Source organism: Ornithorhynchus anatinus, chromosome 5 (genome assembly GCF_004115215.2).
Source record: "Ornithorhynchus anatinus isolate Pmale09 chromosome 5, mOrnAna1.pri.v4, whole genome shotgun sequence".
Lineage (NCBI taxonomy): Eukaryota > Metazoa > Chordata > Mammalia > Monotremata > Ornithorhynchidae > Ornithorhynchus > Ornithorhynchus anatinus.
In genome coordinates, this window is record NC_041732.1 from 67281752 (window position 1) to 67306685 (window position 24934).

At 48.9% G+C, this 24934-nt stretch overlaps 1 protein-coding gene across 2 annotated transcripts in view; it reads left to right on the plus strand.

Moving 5' to 3' along the window:
- The window catches only part of EXOSC10 (exosome component 10), a 33978-nt gene extending 11564 nt beyond the window's left edge, over positions 1 to 22414 (plus strand). For both annotated transcript variants that reach the window (XM_029065434.2, XM_029065435.1), the window contains 20 exons: positions 3143 to 3254; positions 7750 to 7825; positions 8020 to 8130; positions 8370 to 8513; positions 9123 to 9313; positions 11001 to 11157; positions 11324 to 11472; positions 11683 to 11733; positions 12890 to 13001; positions 13842 to 13892; positions 15561 to 15639; positions 15827 to 15939; positions 16961 to 17056; positions 17945 to 18019; positions 18732 to 18831; positions 18967 to 19040; positions 19545 to 19713; positions 20824 to 20885; positions 21531 to 21607; positions 22254 to 22414. In XM_029065434.2, the coding sequence (XP_028921267.1) occupies positions 3143 to 3254; positions 7750 to 7825; positions 8020 to 8130; positions 8370 to 8513; positions 9123 to 9313; positions 11001 to 11157; positions 11324 to 11472; positions 11683 to 11733; positions 12890 to 13001; positions 13842 to 13892; positions 15561 to 15639; positions 15827 to 15939; positions 16961 to 17056; positions 17945 to 18019; positions 18732 to 18831; positions 18967 to 19040; positions 19545 to 19713; positions 20824 to 20885; positions 21531 to 21607; positions 22254 to 22284 (2030 nt within the window). In that variant the 3' untranslated portion in view covers positions 22285 to 22414. The remainder of the gene's footprint in view (positions 1 to 3142; positions 3255 to 7749; positions 7826 to 8019; positions 8131 to 8369; positions 8514 to 9122; positions 9314 to 11000; positions 11158 to 11323; positions 11473 to 11682; positions 11734 to 12889; positions 13002 to 13841; positions 13893 to 15560; positions 15640 to 15826; positions 15940 to 16960; positions 17057 to 17944; positions 18020 to 18731; positions 18832 to 18966; positions 19041 to 19544; positions 19714 to 20823; positions 20886 to 21530; positions 21608 to 22253) is intronic.
- The last annotated feature ends 2520 nt before the right edge of the window (positions 22415 to 24934 follow it).

The following is a 24934-nucleotide window of genomic DNA, read 5'->3' on the forward strand; positions in this document are numbered from 1 at the left end:
GTTATATTTGCACATATTTATTATTCTATTTATTTTTTGAATGATGTGTATATATCTATAATTCTACATATCTACTTTGATGCTGTTGATGCCTGACTGCTTGTTTTGTTTTGTTGTCTATCTGCCCCTTCTAGACTGTGAGCCCGTTGTTGGGAAGGTATTGTGCCTATCTCTTGCCGAATTGTACTTTCCAAGTGCTTAGTACAGTGCTCTGCACACAGTAAGCGCTCAATAAATACGACTGAATGAATGAATGAAAAAGCGTGGGGAGGTGAGAGGTTAATCAGGGAAGGCCTCCTGGAGGAGATGTTATTTCCAAAGGATTTTGAAGTTAGGGGAGAACAGTGATCCAGCCAGATGGGAGAAGTGAGTAAAAGGGGTGAGAATGGGGCACATTGAGAGGAGTGGGTGAATTAGGGTGTCGTGGGAAAGAGGTTAAGTTGCAGGGAGAGAGGTGTTTGAGTACCTTAAAGCCAATGGTTAGAAGTGTCTGCTTGATGTGAAAAGGAATGGGTAACTGCTGGAGGTTTTTGAAGAGTGGCGATATGTGTACAGCTGTGGTAATATAAAAAAAAAAGATGATCTAGTAGGGCTTAGTGAAATATCGGCTGGAGAGTCAAGAGACTGGGAGGACAGGGAAATCAGCGAAGCGGTTGAAGCAGGCGGCTACCACAAGTGCCAGGATCGATGTGGTGGTCATTTGAATGAAGAGGAAGGGGTAGATCTAGAGATGGGAAGGAAGAACAGACAGGGTTTGGTACTCACTTTTAAACTTCTTGAGGCTAGGGATCATTCCTACTAAAGAGAGGATGGAATTAAGGAAAATGCCAAAGTTGTGGGTTGAGACAGGATGGTGGGGTTGTCAACTATGATAGGAAAGTTAAGTGGAGGAGAGGGTTCAAGAGGCAAGATGAGTTCAGTTTTGGGTATGTTGAGCTTGGGTGCTGTCGGGACATCCAGGTAGAGCAATCTTGGAGACCAGTGGAGAGGCAAAATTGCAGAAGAGAGGAGTGTGGCTAGTTAAGTAGATTTAGAAGTCATTTGAGTAGAGGCAATAGTTGAAGCTGTGAGAGTGCATGACCTCCCCAAGGGAATAAGTGAAGATTGGGAGTAGAAGAGAACCCAGAACTAAGCCGTGAGGAACACTTACATTTACGGGGTGAGAGGCAGAGGAAGAGCGACCTGGCAAGACTGAGAAGGAATGGCCAGAGAGGTAGGAAGAAAACCAGGGAGGACTAGCAGAGAAACTAAGGTCAGATAGTGTTTCCAGAGGAAAGGAGTAACTTCCGCAGAAATGATGGTAGGGCGATGGTGCAATGGAGTCGAGAGTTTTTTAGGATAGGGGAGACACGGGCACGTCTGAAAGCAGAGTGAAAGGAGCCCTAGTGAGCTATTGAAGATTTCAGTCAGGGAAGAGGTGCAAGTGTTTTTATAAAGAGCAAAGGGATGGAGAGCAGGTGGAGGGCATAGATTTCAAGGGCTGGTGGGAGGTCCCTTGAGAGAGAGCCAGGAAAGATGAGCGTGGATGTTGGGGTGAGGGGTCTGGGGCGCCGACGGATAGATTTGGGGGAGTTCACGTGGTTTTCAGTTTTGTCAGTAAAGTAGGTGGGAAGGTGATCGGGGTGAGAGGCTGAGCAGGTGGAGACTCATCAGAGTTTAAAGAGGGAGTTAAAATTCTGGAATAGTGGAGCAGGCAGTGAGCATGGGAGTCAGGAAGAGGGGATGAGAGCTACAGCTGCTGAGCAGAGTCTGAGCTGGGGACAGTGAGTTTGAGATGGCCAGGTCTACCTGGTGCTTGGATTTCCGCCAACAGCATTCCACGGTGCGAACCCACGAGTTGAGGAAGCATATTGTGGAGGTGGTCAGGGCTGTGGGTTGGCCGTGTGAGGGAGTTAAGTTTGGCAGGAAGGGCAGAGTGGATGGCGTGAGTTTGTTCGGTCAATCGATGGTATTTATTGAGCGCTTAACTAAGTGCAGAGCACTGTACTAAGCACTTGAGAAAGTACCATACAACAGAATCAGCAGACACCTTCCCTGCCCATAACGAACTTACAGTCTAGAAGGGGAGGCAGGCATTAATGTGAATAAATAAGCAATTTATAGTCTACAATTTAAGATATGTGCATAAGCAGCTGTGGGGTTGGGGAATTTGGGAAGGGAGTCCAAATGGGGCATGATGGCCTGGGATAATTGGAAAGGGTCAATAGACTGGAGCTCTCTACCGGGGCAGAGGATAGTTCTGCAGGGAGAAGGTGTCATGTGGGAGGGAAAGCAGGAAAGGAAGTAACGAAGAGTAGGATTTCAGAGTTGGCGAAGTTAGAGATTGTGTAGTGACTCGTGATAAAATCCGTGTGTCCGAGTTGGTGAGTGAGTGAGGTGGGGTGAAGCAGGAAGTTGGCAGAGTTGAGTGAGAGGAAGCGGGTCACTCGAGAGGTCATCAGTAATGTCCACACCGATATTGAAGTCCCTAAGATCAGTGTAGGGATGAAGAAAGAGAGAAAAGTGTCAAAATCACCCAGAGAATGGGAGGCGAGACCTGCGGAGTGAAGATTAGGGCCACAGGTACATGGTAGAAAGGGATGATATGGGGCTCAAAGGAAGAGACAGAGGGACGGAAGGAGTGGAGTGGTGCAAAAGCAGCATCGGAGGGGTCAAGAAGCAGGCCAGCTCCTCCCCCTAGAGTGGGGGAAGGTGAGGCCTCTTTGGAAGAGAACTGTAGGAGAGGCAGTGTCATCTGGGCTGAGATAGGTTTCGGCGACGGCGAGGAGGAGGAGTGACTGGCTCAGGAACAGGTCGAGGACGAAGGCCGCGTATGGATGGTGTGGTGGCGGCTTGGAAGAGGGATGCGGGAGGGGTTGGGTGTAAGTAAGATGATGGGTTGCAGTGCTGGGGTCGGGGGTTTGGGGTGGCATTGGAAAAGGACGAGGACGGGATAGTTAGAAGGCGGGGTCCAGGGCGCCCAGAGGCCAAGTCCTAAAACCTCAAGGGCCGCAACTTCTAGACCCTGAACGGGAGGGGTCGCGGCTTCCGGTCCCGTGGTCCATAGTGACGGCAGCCTCCAGTCACTGGTCCTGAGAGCCCAGCCTCTACAGGGTGTCACAGTCTTGGGTAACAAAATCATTGTGTCACCTTGTGATTGCAGCCCTCACCAAAGAGCGGCGGGAACGACAGGAGCGTCCCGAGGACTTGGATGTGCCACCTGCCCTGGCAGATTTGATCTACCAACAGAGGAACCAACAGAATAAGCAGGACATGTAAGAGTTTATTTGCCTGTGCGTTCTTCCGGCCGGATTTATAAAACCTAGGGCGATACTCTGAAAACGAAAGATGCGACTCATAGTGTCGGCCTCCAATGAAAGGGAGCTAGAAGTCAAGAAACCACCATTTGAAATAATAATACTTATGGTATTGGTTAAGCGCTCACTCTGTGCCAGGCACTGTTCTTCACCTCACCCCAGTGCCACAGCCTACCAGTTTGACATGGAGGGCCTCCCTGTCCTCTGGAAGCGTCCCTTAAGCTGTGTTCTGGGTCCCCTTCTTTTCTCAATTTAACTCTCACTTCCTTGGGGAGCTCCTCCTTTCCCAAGGCTCCAACTACCACCTCTTGGCCGATGATTTTTAAACCTCCCTCACTAGCTCCGAGCTCCTCGGCAATCTTGCCTCCTGGGCATCTCTTTATGGATGGTTCGCCAGGCGCCTCAAACGCAACATAGCTAAAAAGTTTACCTCTCGAGTTTCCCTTCCCTCCCCAGATGAGCGCCTCTCCTTCGATTTCATATCACAGTCAACTACACCACTATCATCCCCATCTCCCAAGCCCACAACCTCGTCCTTGACACTGACCTCTCCTCTCCGACATCCAGTCTGTCACCAGATCCTGTTGGTTCTTCCTCATTTCTGGAATCCCTCACTTCCTCCCCCTCCAAACTGTCACCATCTGGCTTGGGCCCTTTAACTACTGAAATAGTCTCTTCACTGTTCTCCCTGTCCCTAATCTCTTCCCCACTGCGGTCTGTACTTGCTCTGCTGCCAGATCTCTATTTTTAAAGCATCATACTGCACACGTCTCCCCACTTCTCAAAAACTTCCAGTGGTTGCCCATTGCTCTCCACATCGAGCAGAAACTCCTAGCTTTTGTCTTTAGGCACTCGGTCATCTCTCTCTCTCTCCTACCTAGACTTTCTCCTCACATTCAAGCTGCATTCTTCTCAAGCTAACCTCATTCGTGTCTCCCCTGCTCTGACTTCCTGCTCATGCCCTCCTCTCGGTCTGGACCTCCCTTCTCCTTCGTATCCGACCAGACCCCTTCTTTCCCCATCTTCAGAGCCCTTCTGAGATCCCATCTCCTCCAAGAGACCTAACCTTGAGTGATCTCTAATCTTCCCACCTCCTATTCAACAACTGCCCCCTCAGCCCTTCCCCACTACCCAACGTATCGCTTATGTTCGTATTTAGTGCGTCTCCCTCGGCTATTCTGTGATCGCCTCGGGGGCTGGGATCACGTTTTCTCTTTGTACGCTCCCAAGTGCTTAGTACAGGGTTCGGCACCAGTTTCTTAATGATGATCAATCAGTTAGTCGATAAGTATTTATTTAGTGCCTTTTCCAGTCACAGTGCCCAAATGGTGGATTATGTAGTGTCTACCCCAGTGATTGGCACATAGCTAGTGATAATGGTGTCTTTTCAAGTGAAGAACCTGTGAGGAGAAATTGATTATAGAGAAAATGGTTTGCGCAGTGCCACTCACACCCCTTTTCCCTGTCAGTCATGTCCCTGCCGGAACACAGATTGCACCGAGTCAGAAGACAGGTGGGAGTGCAGCACACTGCAAGTACAACATGGAAGTTTTTTTTTTCAGGACCCATTTCCGGTCAAAGTCACCATGATGATGGTAATTATGGTACTTGTTAAGTGCTTACTGTGTGTCAAGCACTGTTCTAAGCCCCGGAGTAGATACAAGTTAATCAGGTTGGGCACAGTCCCTGTCCCACAGGGGGCTCACACTCTTATCCCCATTTTACAGATGAGTAACTTGCACAAAGAAATGAAGTGACTTGCCAAAGGTCACACAGCAGACGTGTGGCAGAGCCGGGATTAGAACCCAGGTCCTTCTGACTCTCTGGCCTGTGTTCTATCCACCGAGTCACGCTGCTTCTCTAGGAGGCAGGCCACACCTTGGTAGCCTCTGTGGTCTCCTTCCGTTAGCTGGCTCTTTTTCAGGATTCGTGCAGAGCCTCTGTGCACTGCAAGAACCAAGAAGAACCAAGATGGTTCTTCAGGCAGCAACCTTCACCACTGATGGCGTGGCCCCACTCCTGATTCTCAGATGGATAATAATAAAAATAATAATGTTGGTATTTGTTAAGTGCTTACTATGTCTTAAGCGCTGGGGTAGATACAGGGTAATCAGGTTGTCCCACTTGAGGCTCACAGTCTTAATCCCCATTTTACAGATGAGGTAACTGAGGCACAGAGAAATTAAGTGACTTGCCCACAGTCATCTAGCTGATAAGTGGCAGAGCCGGGATTCGAACCCGTGACCTCCGACTCCCAAGCCCGGGCTCTTTCCACTGAGCCACGCTGCTGCTTTTTCTATTGGGTCAACAGCAGGGCTTGTCACATAGTAAACTCTGGACAAATGCCCAAATAAAAGATCAGATTGCCGGCTTTAGAATGAAAAGAAAGATGATGATAGAAATGGAAAGAATGGAATGAGGCATTTCTGAGGCCAAGAGGAAAAGGAGAAAGATGATTGCGTATCTAATCCCATATCATGTTCACACATTCACTTCCTTTATGTAAAGTGTATGTGTGATGTAGGGTTCAGAGAGCAGATTCTATGGTAAGTTTTCATCTTGTTCAAAGAAAGATGGTGTGCTAATGAGAGAGACATTATCTCATTGGTAATGTCTCCTCAGCCAAGAAGAGGTCATTCTTCACAAACTGTGTGAAAACATTGGCGATAATCCACTTAACGACTTAGAATGATGAGTGAACCCCAAAGGGAAACAGGACATTGAAAGTGTATGAAAGGACTCATTAAGAAATTATAGATAAACCTGCCGCCTGAGTCTGTTTCAACTCCTAAATTTTCATTCGAGAAGCAGTGAAGTCTTCCCTGCTCAATTAATTTCTCCCGGGTGATCAGACACCTAGATGGACATCCCATACGCTGTCATATTTGATACAGTCAGTTTGATCTTTTGGTACGTTTGAGGCTTTTTGTCCCTTAATTGCTTTTCTCCCTCTTCTCCTCTCAACCCACCACACCCTTCCTCAGCCCTGAGTTCAAAACTGGGCTTTTTTAACCCGCATATTAGACCTTATTGTTTCCGTTTTATGATGGCTCCTACCCCATCCTAATCCTCCTCGACCTCTCAGCTGCCTTTGACACCGTGGACCCTCCCCTTCTCCTCAGTACGTTATCCAACCTTGGCTTCACGGACTCTGTTCTCTCCTGGTTCTCCTCTTATCTCTCTGGCCGTTGATTCTCAGTCTCCTTCGCGGGCTCCGCCTCCCCCTCCCATCGCTTAACTGTAGGGATCCCTCAAGGTTCCCTTGGTCCTTGGAGAACTCATTCGCTCCCACGGCTTCAACTATCATCTGTATGCCGATGACACCCAAATCTATATCTCCTCTCCTGTTCTCTCTCCCTCCAGGCTCACATCTCCTGCCTTCAGGACATCTCCACTTGGGTGTCCTCCCGCCACCTCAAACTCAACATGTCCAACCAAGCCAGAACTCCTTATCTTCCCTCCCAAACCCAGTCCTCTCCCTGACTTGCCCGTCACTGTAGACGGCACAGCCATCCTTCCTGTCTCATAAGCCCCTAACCTTGGTGTCCTTTCGTTCACCCCACGTATTCAGTCCGTCACCAGATCCTGTCGGTCTCACCTCCACAGCATCGCTAACATCCTTTCCTCTCCATCCAAAGCGCTACCGCGTTAGTACAGTCACTCATCCTGTCCCGGCTGGATTACTGCATCTGCCTCCTTTCTGACCTCCCAACCTCCTGCCTCTCCCCACTTCAGTCCATACTTCACTTTGCTGCCTGGATTATCTTTCTAGAGAGACGTTCGGGGCATGTTACCACCCTCCTCAGAAATCTCCAGTGGTTACCTGTCAACCTGCATATCAAACAAAAACTCCTCACTTTTGGCTTCAAAGCGCTCCATCGCCTTGCCTCTTCCTACCTCATCTCCCTTCTCTCTACCTTCCAGTCTGTACACTCCGCTCCTCTGGTACTAATCTTCTCACTGTGCTTCGTTCTCTCCTGTGCTGCCGTCGACCCCTAGCCCACGAGCTACCTCTGGCCTGGAACACCCTTCCTCAAATCCGCCAATCACTCTTCCCCCCTTTGAAGCCCTACTAAAGGTTCCCCTCCTCCAAGAGGCCTTCCCAGACTAAGCCCCCTTTTCCTCGGCTTCCCCTCCCTTCCATATCATCTCAAATCGCTCCCTTTGCTCTTCCCTCCCCCCACCCTTCAGCACTTATGTATATATGTACATATCTATAATTCTAGTTATTTATTGGTGCCTGTTTACTTATTTAGATGTCTCTCTCCCCACCCTAGACTGTAAGCCCGTTGTGGGCAGGGATTGTCTCTATTGCTGGATTGTACTTTCCAAGCGCTTAGTACTGTGCCCTGCACACAGTAAGCGCTCAATAAATACAGTTGAATGAATGAATGAATGAATGAATGAATAACAGTTATCAGATTGACCATCCTTTCTTTCCTTTTTCGTTCAGGTTTGCTCATCCCTACAAGTATGAATTGGATCACTTCACACCGCCAGAAGCCGTTCTCGAGAAGCCACAGGTTCAGGTGAGTATCTGACCAGTTGACCCAGATGGGATGCTGGGAAGGGAGACACATCACTTCAAGTCTGGCTTTAGTGACATTCATTTATCTCTGACTCATAACTGTATTTGACTTGGGCAAGGTATACTTCTCAATTCTCAGTTTCTGAAAGGTTTTTTGTCTTTTTGCTTTTTGTTGGGTTTTGGGGGGGAGTCCAGATGTACAGGCCTGTTGAAAAAACACCCTTCCATCTCATAACCACTGTGGATGACCTTGTCGAACTCAACGAGAAGCTCCTGAATTTGAAAGAATTTGCTGTGGATTTGGAGGTACGTTTGATTACCTTTGAGTGTCACCAGGACCGAGTTCGCCGAATTTAGTTTCTGGAACTAATCTTTTTAACTGTGTCCAGGTTCTAATCCATTTTCTGGTTGAAATACCGATCACAGCCTATGTCTGCTCAAAATCCCAATTTGACGATATCGCCTAGTGAGTGCCGGTGCAATTTCTCCTGTTCTTCCCCTTCCCGCTTACCCTCTTTTCTTTTTCTTCTCTCTGGGTGCGACAGCACCACTCTTACAGGAGCTTCTTGGGGTTGACGTGCCTGATGCAGATTTCCACTCGAACAGAAGACTTCATTATCGACACCCTGGAGTTGCGCAGTGAGCTGTACATTCTCAATGAGAGCTTCACAGACCCATCTATTGTTAAGGTCGGTGACCTTTTCGGGTCATGCGATCAGAAGTGACGTATTCATTCTGCTCGTTGAGCTCCTTGTGGACAGGGAAGATGGCTACCAGATCTGTTATATTGTCCTCTCCCAAGCATTTAGTAGAGTGTTCTGCACACAGCAGGTGCTCAGTAAAAGTCACTCATTGACATTTTCTTGGGAACCAGTAGAAATGAAGTGAAGTTACTGTATATTCCTAGGTCGAAGTTCAGCATGCTAACCTGTTCTGCTTCCAGTTTCATTCTTAATACACTGTAAGGAAGCAAATGACTTTTAGCTGTTAACCATCTGAAATTATTTTAACTCGATTTTCCTGAGCAGAACGGTGAGATCTTTTGGTTTTTATGGCGCCGCCTGAAGCTCTTACATCAGTTCTCACAGTACTGGGGACACGGACTGTTCTAGACCATAATGATTTCCAGCAGGTAGGGAAGAAAGGAGGCTGGCAAAGTTGAAACAAGCTGAAAAATTGAACCCGTGTCACGAACTCCGATTTGGCTCCTAATCGCCTGCCATGACGGGTTTAGAGAAACATCAAACCTCAACTGTATTACGCCATTATTTCTCACTGACTTTGATATGACTTTGCAGGTCTTTCACGGAGCCGATTCAGATATAGAGTGGCTTCAGAAAGATTTTGGACTGTATGTAGTGAACATGTTTGATACCCATCAAGCGGCACGCCTCCTTAACCTGGGCAGGCACTCCCTAGACTACTTACTGAAACACTACTGCAACGTGGAGGCAGACAAGCAGTATCAATTGGCCGACTGGAGGATAAGGTGAGTTGGGTTTCCGGGAACGTGGCTTTCCAGTTGGTGACACAGCAGTGGGGCCGGTTGGGGCGGGGGGAGGTCTACATCCCTCAGTTAAGCTTTGGGAGGTGTCGCTTAGTTCTGGACCCCAACCCCCCAAAAAAAACCCAACCCCCCAAAAAAGTTTCAGAAATTGAGAAGAATTGAGAATTACACCATGTGCAAAGCCTTATCTATTTATATTAATGTCTCTTCCCCCCCACCAAGACTGTAATCTCACTGTGGTCAGGGATTGCGTCTACTAAAATATTGAGAGGCAGCATGGTCTGGTGGACAGAGCACGGGCCTGGGAGTCAGAAGAACCTGGGTTCTAATCCCAGCTCCGCCACTTGCCCGCTGTGTGACCTTGGGCAAGTCACTTCACTTCTCTGTGCCTCAGTTTCTCATCTGTAAGTTGGGGTTTAAGACTCTGAGCCCCATGTGGGACCTGGACTGTGTCAACCTGATTACTTTGATCTACCCCGATGCTTAGAACAGTTCCTGGCACATAGGAAGCGCTTAAATACCATTTAAAAAAAAAAACCAAAACCAAAGCTGTGTTACATTGTTACGTTGTACTCTCCCAGGTGCTTAGTACAGTGCTCTGCACACAGTAAGCGCTCAGTGAATATGATTGATTGATCCCTGAAATTCTCATCGGAAATCTGAGTTCACGACCCGGTGAAATGATAATAAGTTGGATGATCTCGATCAGTTGTATCCTCCTTACTTGGGCTTGTACCCTTTAAGCACTTTGATACTCACCACAGCCCCCCAGCATTTACCTACAGATCCCTATACTCTACCGCTTTCCCTATCTGTCCTTTTTTTTTTTTTAAGCATCTACCTCCCCTACTAGGCTGTAAGCTCCTTGCAGGCAGAGATCGTGTCTAACAACTCTACTGTATTGTTTTCTCGTAAGCGCTTAGTAGGGTGTTCTGCAAACAGTAAGGATGCAATAAACACCATCGATTGATCCATCACAGAAAGCGCTTAATAAAGACTCTGAGTTCGGAAACTCTGTGTTTCCGGTGGCCCGAAAGGAAGAGTTTTCATGGTGATACCAGGAGCCTGTGACCTGTGATGTAGGCCTGGAGTGAGGAATGAAACAAGAGGAAGGGATTCTAAATAGCAAATCAGCCAACTACTCTTATCTTACCAAGCCATTATCTTGTTTTTAGTGCCAGGAACCATCTCCTCTTGTTTGTTTTGAAGGTTAAAAATGGTTGGGGTATTTTAACAGTAGAAGTGTTAGTTTTATTGTAAAATTCCAATTTAAAGCTATCATATCCTTGAAACCTGGCTCTTCTCAAGTCATAGTCAATAGAGATGTGGTCAATATGTAGAAATGCCACATAATGTGATGTGTTGTTATCATTGCTGTGCTGGGCAAGGTTGAAGAGCAGTCATCTTCCTCAGTCAGAGGGGACTAGGGCTCTAAGAAAAGACCTCTAGTATCTGATGAAAACAGTAGTTGGGGCAAAATGAATGCCTTCTCAGAGTTCCCACTTGTTCACATTTAGTTGTGGGAGAGAAGGGCTCTTGATATCCCCGTGTGCAGAGTTGGGGAGCCACGGGGTGTAGGGGAGCCTGTGTTTAGTACCCAGAAGGGAGGCACAATCAGAACTGTTGCCAGAAGGAATGAGTGAAGCCATTGTCCGTGTTCCCCTTCTAGACCTTTGCCCAGGGAGATGCTCAACTATGCTCGAGATGACACTCATTACCTGCTCTTCGTTTATGATAAAATGCGATTGGACCTGTGGGAGCGAGGAAATGAGCAGCCGGTTCAGCTGCAGGTGGTGTGGCAGCGAAGCAAAGACATCTGCCTTAAGGTAAATCTCTGCCAGAAGAAATTTCTCGTGAGTCGATTAGGTTTCTGATAAAATTTCAGTGTTTCAGGGCTTTTGCTACATGAAATCCGTGCCTCGGAGGACTGTCCGGGGAACGTGGGGAAGGGGATGATTGGGCCCTGATTGTTCTCCAACCTTTACGTTGCAGAGATTCATCAAGCCGATCTTCACAGAGGAGTCCTATCTTGAGCTGTACAAGAAGCATAAGAAGCATCTCAACACCCAGCAACTAACAGCCTTTCAGTTGTTATTTTCCTGGAGGGACAAAACAGCCCGGAAGGAGGATGAAAGTTTTGGGTGAGGGGTGCTCCGTCTCTGAAATGGGCTTAATTTGACGGGACTGAACCAGTCTGGGGCCCACCGCCCGAGACAAACAGATTTCCTGCTAGGAGAGTCGGTTTGATGCTTCCTACGGAGTCATAAAATTATTTAGAGGAATTTGACTGACTCTTAGGAGCCTTACAGTCGAGTGGATTGATGACTCATCCGTTGGGTTTTGTGTTCCAGGTATGTGCTGCCGAACCACATGATGCTCAAAATCGCAGAGGAACTTCCCAAGTGAGTGTCTCTCCCTCTGTTTTGGAAACTGCGCCATCCTGTTGATTTGATTCGAGTTCTAAACACAGTCAACTTGGCCCTTAGGACGCTTAGCGTCCACAGCAGTCATTTTGAAGGAAATGACAGCTCCAGCCCAGAGCCTTGGGCTGTGGTCCTCCCTCCCTCTTGCTGACATCCTTAAGATGAGGTAATCATAGGACTCCCCTCACCGTATCCTCCCCCCACCCCGGCAACGAGGCACCCGTTCTCTGGAGCAACCAAACCACTGATCTGAGACTTGGGCTGGCAAAGAAACTCCCAAAGTATCTCCTTCCACCCCACCACCACCCACGATGCCTCTCTACATCTGGAGCATCAATTTATTGGCTTAGTTTCTGTGGAGAACTGTCAGAGTCAATCCCTGAATGGGTCCTTGAACACCATGCGCTCAGTTAGTATTTATTGAATGCCTCTGGCGTACGAAGCAATGGGCTGAGAGCTTTGGGTGGCGCTCAGATTCTGAACACGGGGAATTTGAAGGAGTACCAGCTTTTCATTTTGAGAGTGTGGGGGGATTTTAGGTGTGGGTGAGGCCTCATGCTTCAAAGAGCTGGTTAGCCAGAAAGCCACCAAGTGGGGTCTTTCCCATCCTGATGGGAGACTCCTACTTCTTGTCAGAGACCTGGATGAACCAGGCTGGGATTACAATTTAAAGGGGACTGTAGTATCCTAGTGTAGCTCTGACCTTGCCAAGGGGCATAGCCTCTGCTCTTTTTTATCTTCAAAATGGGCTTTACATGGAAGTTTTATGATTTTTCCGGTGGGATAAAATAGAACCAGTGGCAAAAGAAGGGTCTTCATCTGGTGCCCACCCTATTTCAGACTTGAGAATTAGTCCAGTTGAGATCGCTTCCTACATCTTTTCCTCTTGGAGGAAGCCCGGTCCTGAGAGGAGTGGCAGAATTGGCAGTTCAGGGTAATGAGTTATCCAGGAGGCTACAAACCGAAATGAGTGCGTAGCCTAGGTAAGTGGGCCAGCAGTGACAGATAGCCTGTTTGAAACGCTTGCCTCTGCTTAGATCACCTGGCCTTGGTTCCTCAAATCGCGCCCCGTGTCCGAAACTCAGCATGTTCCATTTTTTACCGCGTAACTGGATCTGTTCCCACCTGCTTGCAGAGAGCCCCAGGGCATCATTGCCTGCTGCAACCCAGTGCCGCCTTTAGTGCGTCAGCAAATCAATGAGATGCACCTTCTCATCCAGCAGGCCAGAGAGATGCCTCTGCTCAAGGTAAAGTGCTCCCTTCCAACTACTAACAGTAAAACCTGACGGACCTGAATTGTGCTCCAGAGCCCCTTCTCACCGTGCTCCCCTTGGGCTCTTCACTTGGGAACACCAAGGACTCCTAGAAGGAAATGGCTAGATTAGAATCTGGAAAATCCAGAAGGTGTGGCTGCTGAGGTTTGTCTGTGTTGGCTGCGATCTGGAATTCTTCTTTTTTAACTTGTGCAGTTTTGGTCCTTGAGGTCCAGTTGCAGTTAATGCCCAGCCACCTAAACTTTGGCTGGGTGATTCCGTGGAATGTGGGTCCTGAGAGTGTGCTGCTCGGGTCATGGCGATCTCACACTTCGGGACTGTACAGATCAAAAGCAGTGCATTTTTGTATTCAGTGGGATCTTAGCAGGACGTTAATCTCGGGGGAAAAGGCGCAGTACAAGGAATGAAAGAAAAGCACCAGCCACCTTTTCGGTAGTACTTTAGAACCTTAAGGAGAGAGAGAGAGAGAGGCTTAAAAAAGTCATTTTAGAAAATTCCGAGGCCTAAGCCCACTATGCTTTATGCCCACTGGCCCGATGACTCAGTGATTTAGAAGAAGCAAGTTCAATGGATAAGGTATTTTCCCAAAATCCAACTACTAGGGCTATTGTGAGGTTGTACTCTATAGAGAAATGAATCAGCACTCTGGAGGGGAAGAGGAGTATCTGAGAATAAATACAGATCATTCTCCCACGATCAGTGCCTCTTCAGGTTTCTCCAGCTCTGTCCCTACTTGCTCCCTGCAGAGGTAGTGAAGAAACATGTGGAGGACTCAACCAATTTACCTGTTTTTTTCTTTTTCTGAATTTTTAGTCTGAAGTTGCCACTGGAATGAAGAAAAATGGCCCGTTGCCCAATCCCGAGGTGTGCAACTGTATTTATTGTTCCATGTATTTTTTTGTATTTATTTGTTGCATAGTGTATGTAATTTTCGTCAATGCCTTTGTCCCCAGCTAGACTGTAAGCTCACTGTTGGCAGGGAACGTGTCTGCCAATTCTGTTATATTGTAAACTCCCAAGCTCTTAGTCCAGTGCTCTGCACACAGCACTCAATAAATAAGATTGATGGATCAACTGCTTGATTGTATTTTGTACGTAATCTGAGACGTGGCCCCTTGAGTCTGAGCAGTGGGCCGTCCATCTCGGGATTCAGTCTACAACATACCTCCCAAGGATGCTAAATGAACACACTTTGAATACGGACTCTTAGTGGCCAGGGCCCTGGGCTTCAGAGGAGAGCCCCATAGTGTTGTACCCCCACACCAATCATGGGGAGACACTGTATCATCATTATTTATGTTCTTTTTATTTTTTTATGGAAAAAATAGCCTATTCTGTGGGAAAACATCTCCCACGATCTTTGCCTCCCGAAATGATGATGTGTTGGACCTTTTGCAGTCTTACCCAGTTGGTTTTGAGAAAGAAAATGACAAAATCCTTATTGAACTGGGAAACATCAGGAAAGTATAATAATAATTATTGTAATTATGGTATTTGTTATGTGCCAAGCACTGTTCTAAGTGCTGAGGTAGATACAAGGTAATCAGGTTGTCCCATGTGGGGCTCACAGTCTTTATCCCCATTTGACAGTAGAGGTAACTGAGGCACAGAGAAGTTAAGTGGCTTGCCCAAAGACACACAGCAGGCGAGTGGTGGAGCTGGGATTAGAACCCACGTCCCCTGATCCCCAAACCTCTGCTCTTCCCGCTAAGCCACACTGCTTCTCAGGTATATGCGGCTTTTAGTGTCCAAGTGCAGTAAAGTTGGATATAATTTAAAGTTCCCGCCAGGGAACCGGTGATCGCTTCCTCATCGGAGCCTGACAGTCTCTGTGTAGCTAAAATCTGTTGAATCCTCTCTCAGGTGAGGGTCGGCAAGTATTCACAGAACAGGCAGCATCTGTTACATGGTCGACGCGTAGGCAGCACTTAACTTCTGCGTGCCCTAGTTATCTCAACTGTAAAATGGGGATTGAGACTGTAAGCCCCACGTGGAGCAGGGACCGTGTCCAACCCGATTTACTTGTATCCACCCCAGCGCTTAGGACAGTGAGAAGCAGCGTGGCTCAGTGGAAAGAGCCCGGGCTTGGGAGTCAGAGGCCATGGGTTCGAATGCCGGCTCTGCCACTTGTCAGCTCTGTGACTGTGGGCAAGTCACTTCCCGTCTCTGTGCCTCAGTTACCTCATCTGTAAAATGGGGATTAAGACTGTGAGCCTCACGTGGGACAACCTGATTATCCTCATCTACCCCAGTGCTTAGAACAGTGCTCTGCACATAGTAAGTGCTTAACAAATACCAACATTATTATTATGAGATAAGAGCATTTGACTCATGCTGAGTTCCGGCATACATTGTCAGGACTGCTGTAGAGAGAGTCATAGGGGCTTTCATTCATTCATTCATTCAGTGATGTCTATTAAGTGCTTACTGTGTGCAAGACACTGGACTAAGCGCTTGGGAGAGTACAGTATAACAATAAACAGACACATTCCCTTCCCACAAGGAGCTCACAGTCCTGTATCTTTTTCCCAGAGAACGGAGAATGCCTTGTTCGGACCACACGACTGTTCCCATGCTCCTCCCGGTGATTATCCTAACGTCCTAAACAGAGGTAATGTGGCGGGAGTGAACTTTTGACTTACTCTGATAAGCAAAAGGTCTTTAAGAAGTTCAGTATTTTACGTTGAAAGTGAGACTCTAACAGTAAGAGGTGTATCAAGAGTTGGAAAATAATATTGCTGGATTTAGCAATCCGTCTGGCTAAAGTCCAGGACTTTGGATCATCTCTTTTCTTGCAGAACCTGAGCCAGTTCAGGAAAGGTCAAGACTGTTCTCCAACGAAAAGGAACCCGAGCCCCCAGCTGATGCCGGATACCTTATTGCTTCAGCTGCCGTCATCACGTTGTTCAATGTAAGTCGTAGCAAGAGAACTGCATTGAGCTGGGAATTTATGTAGTTTCTATCAGAAAAACCCTCCACCTGGGCCTCCGGGCTTTTGTCCCTACAGCAATTCCAAAAGGTTAGAAAACGGCGTTTGCTCAGGTGCTGGAGCGTAGAACCGTCAGTAGAGAAAAAGCTGATTTCCACCAAAGTCATTTGAGTTCAGTAGAGAAAAGGGGTTCAGGAGCATCCCTGAAATGAAAGCAATACATTTTCCTTCCGGACAGAAGCAGTCTAAGTAGCAGTCATGAATAAATAAATAAAGAAGTACCCACCAAGAGAGTTCAGCCCAAGGAAATGACACGTTCCCTGCCCGCAAGAGTCCTAGGCTGTACCAGGAGAGACAGTCGTAAAATAATTAAAAGCTGAACTAATCAAAATAAGCCCTCCGGAGTACAGTTGAATAAACACGAATGTAGACGTGCTGAGTATGGGTGTTAGTAAATATTGAAGTTCTGGAGGTGGCTGGTGGGTTTAAAAGGCTTGGGATGATGGAGACGAAACAGAAAAGGCCTATTAGAAGAGGTGAGATTTTAGAAGGGTTTCGAATATGGGAGAGATGTGGTCTAGGGGGTTTGGGGAAGAAAAGCGTTCCAGGTCCGTGGAACAGAGTGAGCAAGCAAGGGGACAGAGGCAGGATAGTGAAAGAAAGAGGAACAAGTGGAAGCTTACCGTAGGAGACGTGAAGAGACGCAAACTAGGGTGTAGTGGGTGAAGAAAGTAGAAGTTTAGGCTGGGGAGAGTTGGTTGGGACCCTGGAAGCCAAATGCAAGGGGTTTTGCTTGATGTGGAGACTGAGGGGAAGCCATTGCAGGGCCTCGAATCTGGTCTCGAAGTCACCTTCAACTTTGTTGGGGTTTTATTGATCCATCTGCAAAACCTGTAAATATAAGCCAACCTCTGGGGGCCACGGTGACATAGCAAGCCCTGGGATGGTGGCTGATCTCTGCTTCTTAGGTGTTAAGTGACCTGCTTTTTTGCCACTCTTGCAGGAGCCCTGTTCCAGGGAAGAGGAGGAGGCAAGTTTAACTACTGCCCAGAAGAAGGCACAGCGCATAATGGAGTCCTTTGAAAATCCATTTAGAATGGTAAGTGACCATTAGTGGGTGCTTCGTGTGTTTGCTGGCAGTATCTGTCGCTACAGGTAAAAGTTTAAACCTCATCTCAGGCATATTAAATGAGGAAAAAATGTGATGCCGTGATGTCCTCTAGTCAGTGCTCGTTATGGGCAGGGAACATTTTTGCTAATTTTATTGTACTCTCCCAAGCGCTTAGTACAGTGCTGTGCACATAGTAAGCTCTCCATGAATACCATTGATTGATTGAGTTGGGAAAACTCGATGTTCAATTGTAAATATTTATAAAGGAGATTAAAATTTTAATCAGCTAGCATCCGTGCATATTTACTCTGGCAGGGGTGCAGGTTTCTTTCAGACTTCATTTCCCTCTGTAAAATGGCCGAATGAACTACTATAATAATAATATTGAAGGGAGAGTGTGAGCAAGAGCGTGGCCAGGGAGGTGAAGCGTGCGAGCTGAGGGTGTTGTGAAAAAGGAGCAGGGAAGAGAGTTGATTGAAGGCAGTAGCCGGCCTTTCTGCTTGATGCAGATGCTGAATGTACTGTGTCTACTCTGGCACTCGGGACAGTGCTCAGCACAGAGTCAGCGCTTCGCAAATACCACAATTACTGTTACTGTCCTGGGTACGCAGAAAGGAATGGAGAACCATTAGAGGTTTTTGAGGAGTGGGGAGATGGGTGCAGAACAGTGTTTTAGAAAAATAATCGGGACCGCAAAGCAAACTAGAGCCTGGAGAGGGGAGAGGCAGGAAGCAAGGAGGTTTGCAAGGAGGCTGTTGCAGTAGTCGAGTTGGGATCCGCCAGTGATTGGACCAGCGTAATGGCAGTTTGGATGGGGAGGAAATGTTGGGAAGGACGTACCGACGCGATCAAGTCGAGCTATTTGTCTTTTCCCAGTTTTTGCCCTCAAGAGAACACCATGCCCACATCTCCCAGTCTGCCAAGTTTGATCCGTCATCTAAAATCTATGAAGTAAGTCTTTCTTGTGCCGATTTCTCAAGTGTGGATTTCCTTTATAGGAAATTAGAAAGGGTAGGGCCTTGTTAAACGTTATGCCTAGCTTCCTTCGAGAGGGTCCGCAGCTTGTGCAGGGCGGGAGTAAGTCTCTGGAGACCCACTCCGTTCCAACCTAGGGTAAGCGGGGTGGAGGAGATGGAGATCGGCGGAATCCTCCTTGAAACCTCTCAAGAGGCTCCTGGGAGTTAGCAGGTTTTTTGTGTGTTTTGTTTCTCGATTTCCTCCATCCCTGCAGAGAAGACATCTTCCCACAAAATGGATGCAGCGGGCTCCCTCTGACATCTGGGTGCTGCTCCGTGATTAGGAGAAAAGAGCATTGCTATAGTAACAGGCTTCACCTTTGGAGCCGAGCACAGTTCTGTTGGGATGAGGAGCGGGAAGGCGATTCTACCTTCTGTCTTCTCTCCTTCTACCTCTCCGCTTATTGTAGCACATTGAACACCTTAGGCCCTGGGTGCCGCTACCCTGCTTGTGCTGAGTGTTGAGGGGAATTTTTATAAGCAGAATCTGCTTTAGTTTTCAATCTTGTCCTTAGACTTGGCCTTCCTGGCCTAAGAATGCTTGCGGATGTACAGTCTGCCTCCTCCTCCTCTCCTGTCTCGTTTGAAATACTAATCCTGGGGTTTTGTCATTTTTATTTTTGTAATTTTGTTTTTTTTAAATGAAGATCAGCAACCGCTGGAAATTGTCCAACCAGGCCCAGGCCCAGGCCAAGTCCCAGAAAGAAGAAAAAGAAGCGGCCAAAAAGAAAGCAGCCGAGCAGACAGGTAATCCTCACTTTGCCTGCTAAACCAGAGGCTCCGGCGCGGTCCCTCAGACCACCGGGCGGGTTTGTGGGAGAGAAATACCTTCCCGCCGCATGCCTTTCAAGCGACCCTCACAAGCCGTATTTGGGTTTGCAGCCGCCCGGGAACAAGCGGAGAAGGAGTTTAAAGAATCAACAGAACAGTTCATCTCCGTCCGTCAACAAGCCGCGGTAGGGTTCCGCTTCGTTGGCCGCTCTGCCGAGGGCAGAACCTGCCCCCGTCTCGACGGGGCTTGGAATGAAGGCTTTCGGTGAAGCTCACTCCCTGGCTTTTTCCTTCCTGTCCGTTCGGGTTGGTTAAAGTCAGGATCGATTTCAGAGTTCCCCTGGGCTCGTTTCCGCGTTTATATTTTGCGGGCCGATAACCGCGGCGGATTTTGAAGCCCTGGGAAGACCTTACTTTTCCGCCTCACCCCATCTGACGTGGCACGTCTGCTGGCGAGTCCTGTTGCGTGGCATCCCGCCTAGCCGTGTTGTACAGGTGGCCGCCCCGGGGCCCCGGCCGGGCTCAGTCACGTTTCTCCCCTCCCGACTGCTGCCGCCTTGAAACCCCGAGCACCTGGGTCACGTGCAGCCCCTTCACTCCCTTGAGTTGGGAAAGGGCGGCATCTTGTCTGTGGCACCTTCAGTACTACCCAGTAATATGACTTTCCTCTGGATCTGGTTCACTTGCAGCAGGAAAATGCTTCGAAGAAGAGAGAGAGGGTGACAAGTGAGCAAGGGACCCCGGAACCCAAACAAGAGAAGAAACGACTCAAAGCTTCCCAACAGCCCCAGAAGCAAGACCCTCCTAAAGAGTTCACTCCGTATGACTACAGCCAGTCAGATTTCAAAGCGTTTTCTGGTAAGAACCAGCATTCCCCCTTTCCTCCCCTCTACCTCCCCACCCAAGAACATCTTCCTAGGTGAAAGGGAGACAGGCGCCAAATGCTCTGGCACCTGAGAATTCGCCGAAGGAATGGGAATTGGGGTCAGGGAGGAGACATCTGCCTAGTCCATTTAGGATCCCTCCAAGAACGACTCCGTTGTGCTGCGTGAATCGTTTTCCTTCAGAAATGTTCAGACCATGTTTCCCCTCTCCTCAAGAAACCAGTGGTCGCCCGTCCACCTCCGCATCAAGCAGAGACTCCTCACCACTGGCGTGAAAGCACTTCACCACTTTGCCCCCTCCTACCTCACCTCGCCACTCTCCTCCTCCAATCCAGCCCTCACACTTGGTTCCTCCGGTGCTGACCTTTTCACTGTACCTCCATCTCACCGCCGACCACTTGCCCACGTCCTACCCACGGCCTGGAACGCCCTCCTTCCTCATATCAGATAGTTAATTGCTCTCCCCCACTTTAAAAGCTTATTGAAAGCACGTCTCCAGGAAGCCTTCTCTGACTGAGCCCTCCTCTCCTCCCACTCCCTTCTGCGCCGCTCATACTTGCTCCTTCATTCAGCCAGCCTCTCTCCCTTCCCCGTGGCCTTTATGTAAATATCTCTATTTATTATTTATTTATTTAGACTAGTGTCTGTCTCCCCCTCTAGACTAGGAGCTCGTTATGGGCAGTGAATGTGCTTGGTGTTGTATCGTACTCTCCCGAGCACTTAGTACAGTGCTGTGCACACAGCAAGCGCCTAATAAGGCAGTGAAAGGAATAGATCCGTTATCATCAGGAGTCCCGAGGCTTCGTGTCATCGTTGTTTTTGAATTGAGCCATTGGGTACAGAAAGCGGGTCATCTGCACCTGAGAAATGAGAGCCTTTCCCAGGTGATGGGATTTGGTTTTATTCCCCGCCACCCCCACCCCCAGTCCAGCAAGAGAGAGAGTTACTGGCTTCTCCCCCGTCCTGGCCTTCCCAGAGCTGGCCGGCCTCCCCGGCGTGTGTGCTGCCTTTACCGACCCGAAGTTGGCTGCCGCTGCTGTCGCCACTGCCCTGAACCCTTCCATTTTCATTTCTCACCTTTCAGGAAAGAACAAATCTAAACAGTCATCCCAATTTGATCCCAACAAACAGGCGACACCAGGCAAGGTAAGGGGTGCCCGTTGGGGAGTGTTCTTCCCACCGGCCTTTGGTTCCCGCTGGGCAGGAGGGGGACCAGCTCTGGATCCCGGGAATGACACGTTCGGTAACCCTTCCCCTGGGTGCCTTCCCCGTCCTCCCTCGTTCCCTCATTTTATCCAAAGGCCTGACCAGTCGGTGCCTCCAAGCCACTGCGGTAGGAGAGCCTGTTAAAACGGGTGGGAGATTGTAAAAGTGATAATCTGGGAGTTTTGCTTCTGGCAAAGTAGAAAAACCCGTACCGTGCCAGCACAAGCCAGCGCTTGCCCCCCCGGGGGGAGCTGGCTCCAGACACACCGATTGCAGCAGAAAATCGGGGAGGCCAGGGTTGCGGCCTGCTCAGGGCCCGCTCTTCCCTCTGGAATAATCTCATCGAGACGAGGGCGCCCTTCCAAGGGGCGTGGAGGGTGGGGCCGGTTTTCAAAGGCGTTCTGCACCTGGCAGACTCCTGACGGGAAGAGCAGTATTCACTCAACTGCACATTCAGGTCCCGCACGTTCGAAACGACGGGATCCTGGACGGTCCTAAGAGGATCCAACTGTCGTTCGCGACAGATCCGAGGAACGCGTCGCGTTCGCCGCCCGCCCAAGCTAAACGGTCCCTTATCTCTTCCAGAAATCTGCCACCGCCAACAAGGTTAAGCAGTCAGCTGGGAACAAAAGCATGTCCTACTTGTCGGAAAAGCCTGACCGGTACGTTAATGTGTCACCGGCACCGCCCTCGGGATCCCCACGGCGGAGCCATTTCTGCCCTTTGTACTGTCGCACGTGGCGGGGAGCTAGGCCCCTGACCACACGAGGAGGCTCCTCTTCGGGGTTCACTTAGATTAGGCCCAGACTCTGCCTTTGCCCAAGGCAAAAGGGGAAAGAGAGCAAGTAAGCAGGTTTTTGAAGAGAGGGAACGTTTCCAGCAGGGGACCTGTCATCGGTGAGCACCTTGGGCATCAGACTTTGGAGTCTGCCTCATGCTTCAGGCGTCCTTAGGCACCCGTTCCACTGTGGGGGAGCCGCGGTCCGGGGTACTCGGATCAGTCCGTCGATCGGTGGTATTTAGTGAGCGCTTACTGTGTGCAGAGCACTGAACTCGGCGCTTGGGAGCGTCCAGGACAGTAGAGTTGGTAGACAAGATCCCTGCCCCCAAGGAGCTTACGGTCCAACGGGGACACCGGGGTGGGGTGGGTATCAAATGCAGATGGAGGATCCTGGCCTTGTCGTCCTTAGTGGTGATGGTGCAGACCTGTGATTCCCCCTCCCACCCCATCCCTCCGAACCTCAACGAACCTCAAACTGGAAAATGGGCGTGTCCACTTTTTTTTTTCTCCCCCGCGATTCTTTGCAGGGGCTTCAAACACAACTGGCCGAAGAGATAGTGGGCGGCAGAGATCCTAAGGAAGCGGCTAAACGACATGGACAGAAAGTCAGAAAACATCAGCTTAACCGATCCCGCTGATTTTTGTATAGAGGTCTTTCCAGAACATTAAAACGTTTTTTAAAAATGAGCGAAAGGAAGCGAATTTTGTGCTTGTCTTTTCCCTGCCACCGCACGCCCGTTTGGAGCGGTCTGACGTAGGACTCCGGTGACTTACGGCCAGGTGTATCGATCACTGTCCCCGACTGTGGAGAGGAGAGTATCTGAATCGGTGCGCACCTGAACCCTGACAGCCGTGACTCCGGGTGCCGTCTGGGGGGAACCTGCCTGGTGCCCGTGAAGACAAACGGAAACATCCCGGCCCCGGGGGGGCTGAGAAAAGGGGACCAAAACCAGCTCTGCACATCCGCACGGACGGATGTTCGGTTTGTTTGGACCGTTTAGCTTGGACTAGTGGAAAGAGTATGGGCTTGGAGGTCAGAGGACCTGGGTTCTAATTCTGGTCCCGCCACTCATCTGCTGCGTGACCTTGGGTGAGTCACTTCATTTCCTCTGGGCCTCAGTTTCCTCATCTGCAAAGTGGAGATGGAATCCCACTCCCTCTACTTACACTCTGGAGCCCCGTTTGGGACAGGGACTGTGTCCAACCTGATTATCTTGTATCCACCCCAGCACTTAGTACAGTGGCCGACCCACAGTAAGTGCTTAAGAGGTAGTAAAAAAAAATATGGCCAAGTTAACAAAGAGGATAAACTAAGCCAAGCGACGATCATGAAGCCCCCCCCTTGAAAACAACCCGACGCGATGCTGAATTTTGTCGCATTCACATGCTATAGAAATGAAGATGTGATTAATGCCGCCTGGTTAGGTGTTTAAAACGGAGTTGGAAGGAAGAGAAGAATAGCAGCTAATTGGAGATGCTGATGAGATGTATGCCGTGTCCCGCCCTCCCCCCTTCCCACCATGTCCCCAGACCACTTATTTCTCCCAGATCGAGTTTGAACTGTGGAACTGAGCGAGCGCAGAATTTCGATTTGAAATCCTTCGCCTGTTTTGCAGCCTCGCTTTCACCCAGAAGCTCATTTTTAGAGGAAAAGCATGCGTTTTCCTATTTTTTTCTGAATGGGAAGGTGGATCTTTTGCATCGAATTAAGTTTGGAATGCCGTAACAAGGAAGATGTGCGGCAGTCAGCCTCTCCAGGTATAAACCTCAGCCCGGGGTGGTGGTTGAGCGGCCAGAGTGCGACTGCTAAAAATGCCAGATTAGACAAGCAGGTTGGTGTTAAAGGAAGGAAGTGAGCAAATTGGGTTGTAGGAAATTCTGCCCTCTGTGAGGACCAAGCATTTGGCCGGGCACATCCTCAACCAGATTAGGATGAGCTGGTGGTCAGATCCACTCTAACCGCTAACAACCGCGGGGCTGAGATCTACTCCGGGGAGGAGGCGGGGTGACGGCTGAACCACTTCCTTTTCATCACGATAAAAATTAGATGAAAAAGATCCACCTCCCCTGTTCAGAAAAAACATTATTTTGGAACAGTTTTCATTAAGAGCTTCCAGGCTCCTTTGGGAGAAGATTACGGTCTGTTTTGAAGCGGCCAGGACAAGACGGTCTTGTTTTCGCTTTGAAAACCTGTATGTACGCTGACCGTCAGCAGACCCATTTGGCACTTGGGACCACACCATCTGCTCTGCGTTCTGTTGCCGGACATACCGGGACTCCTCCCATCCCAGTGATCCAGAGACTTGGATAGTTGAAGCAAGCAATCAGTGGGATTCGTTGAGTGCTCACTTGTATGCAGAGCACTGTACTAAACGCTTGGAAGAGAACGGTACGATAGTCGGAATCGGTTGAACGATGGTGTTTATCGAGTGCTGTTACGATACGATGCCCGAGTGCAATCTAATACGGTGGAGTCGGTAGACTCAAAGGAATTTACGGAGTACAGGGGTAGACGGATATTAAAATAAATTACAGACGGGGGAAAATAGTAATACTTAAGTGCCCTGGGGCCGGGGTGACGATCGAAATGCTTTAGGGGTACGCAGCCAGCGCATAGGCCGTACAGAGTGGAGGAGGGATAAGGAAATGTTTACTCAGGGAAAGCCTCTTGGAGGAAGTGGGATTTTAGGAGGGTTTTGAAGATGGAGAGAGGTGATATGTTAGATAAGAAGGGGGAGGGAGTGGGCGGTGGGTTGGTGGGATAGATGAGATTGAGGTACAGAGTACGTTAAGTGTTGAAAGAAAGAAGTTTGCAAACTGGCTTGTGGTGTGAGATCAGAGAGGTAAGGTAGGAAGGAGAGAGTTGACTGAGTGCCTGACAGTGGTATCAATGAGATTTACTGAGCGCTTACTGTGTACAAAGCACTATAGTAAATATTTGGGAAAATAAAATAGAGTTGATGGACACGACGCCTGCCCCCAAACAAGCTTACACTCTAGTGGGAGAGGCCGTCATAAGAAAAAATTACAGATAGGAGAAGGAGCAGAGTATATGGGTAGATGCCCAAGTGCTACAGGCCTGGTGTGGGGTGAGTAACGAAATGCCTAAAGGGTCCCGGCTTGGTTATAATAATGATGATAATAATGCTGGTATTTGTTTAACGCTATGTGCAACGCACTGTTCTAAGCACTGGGAGGTTACGAAGTG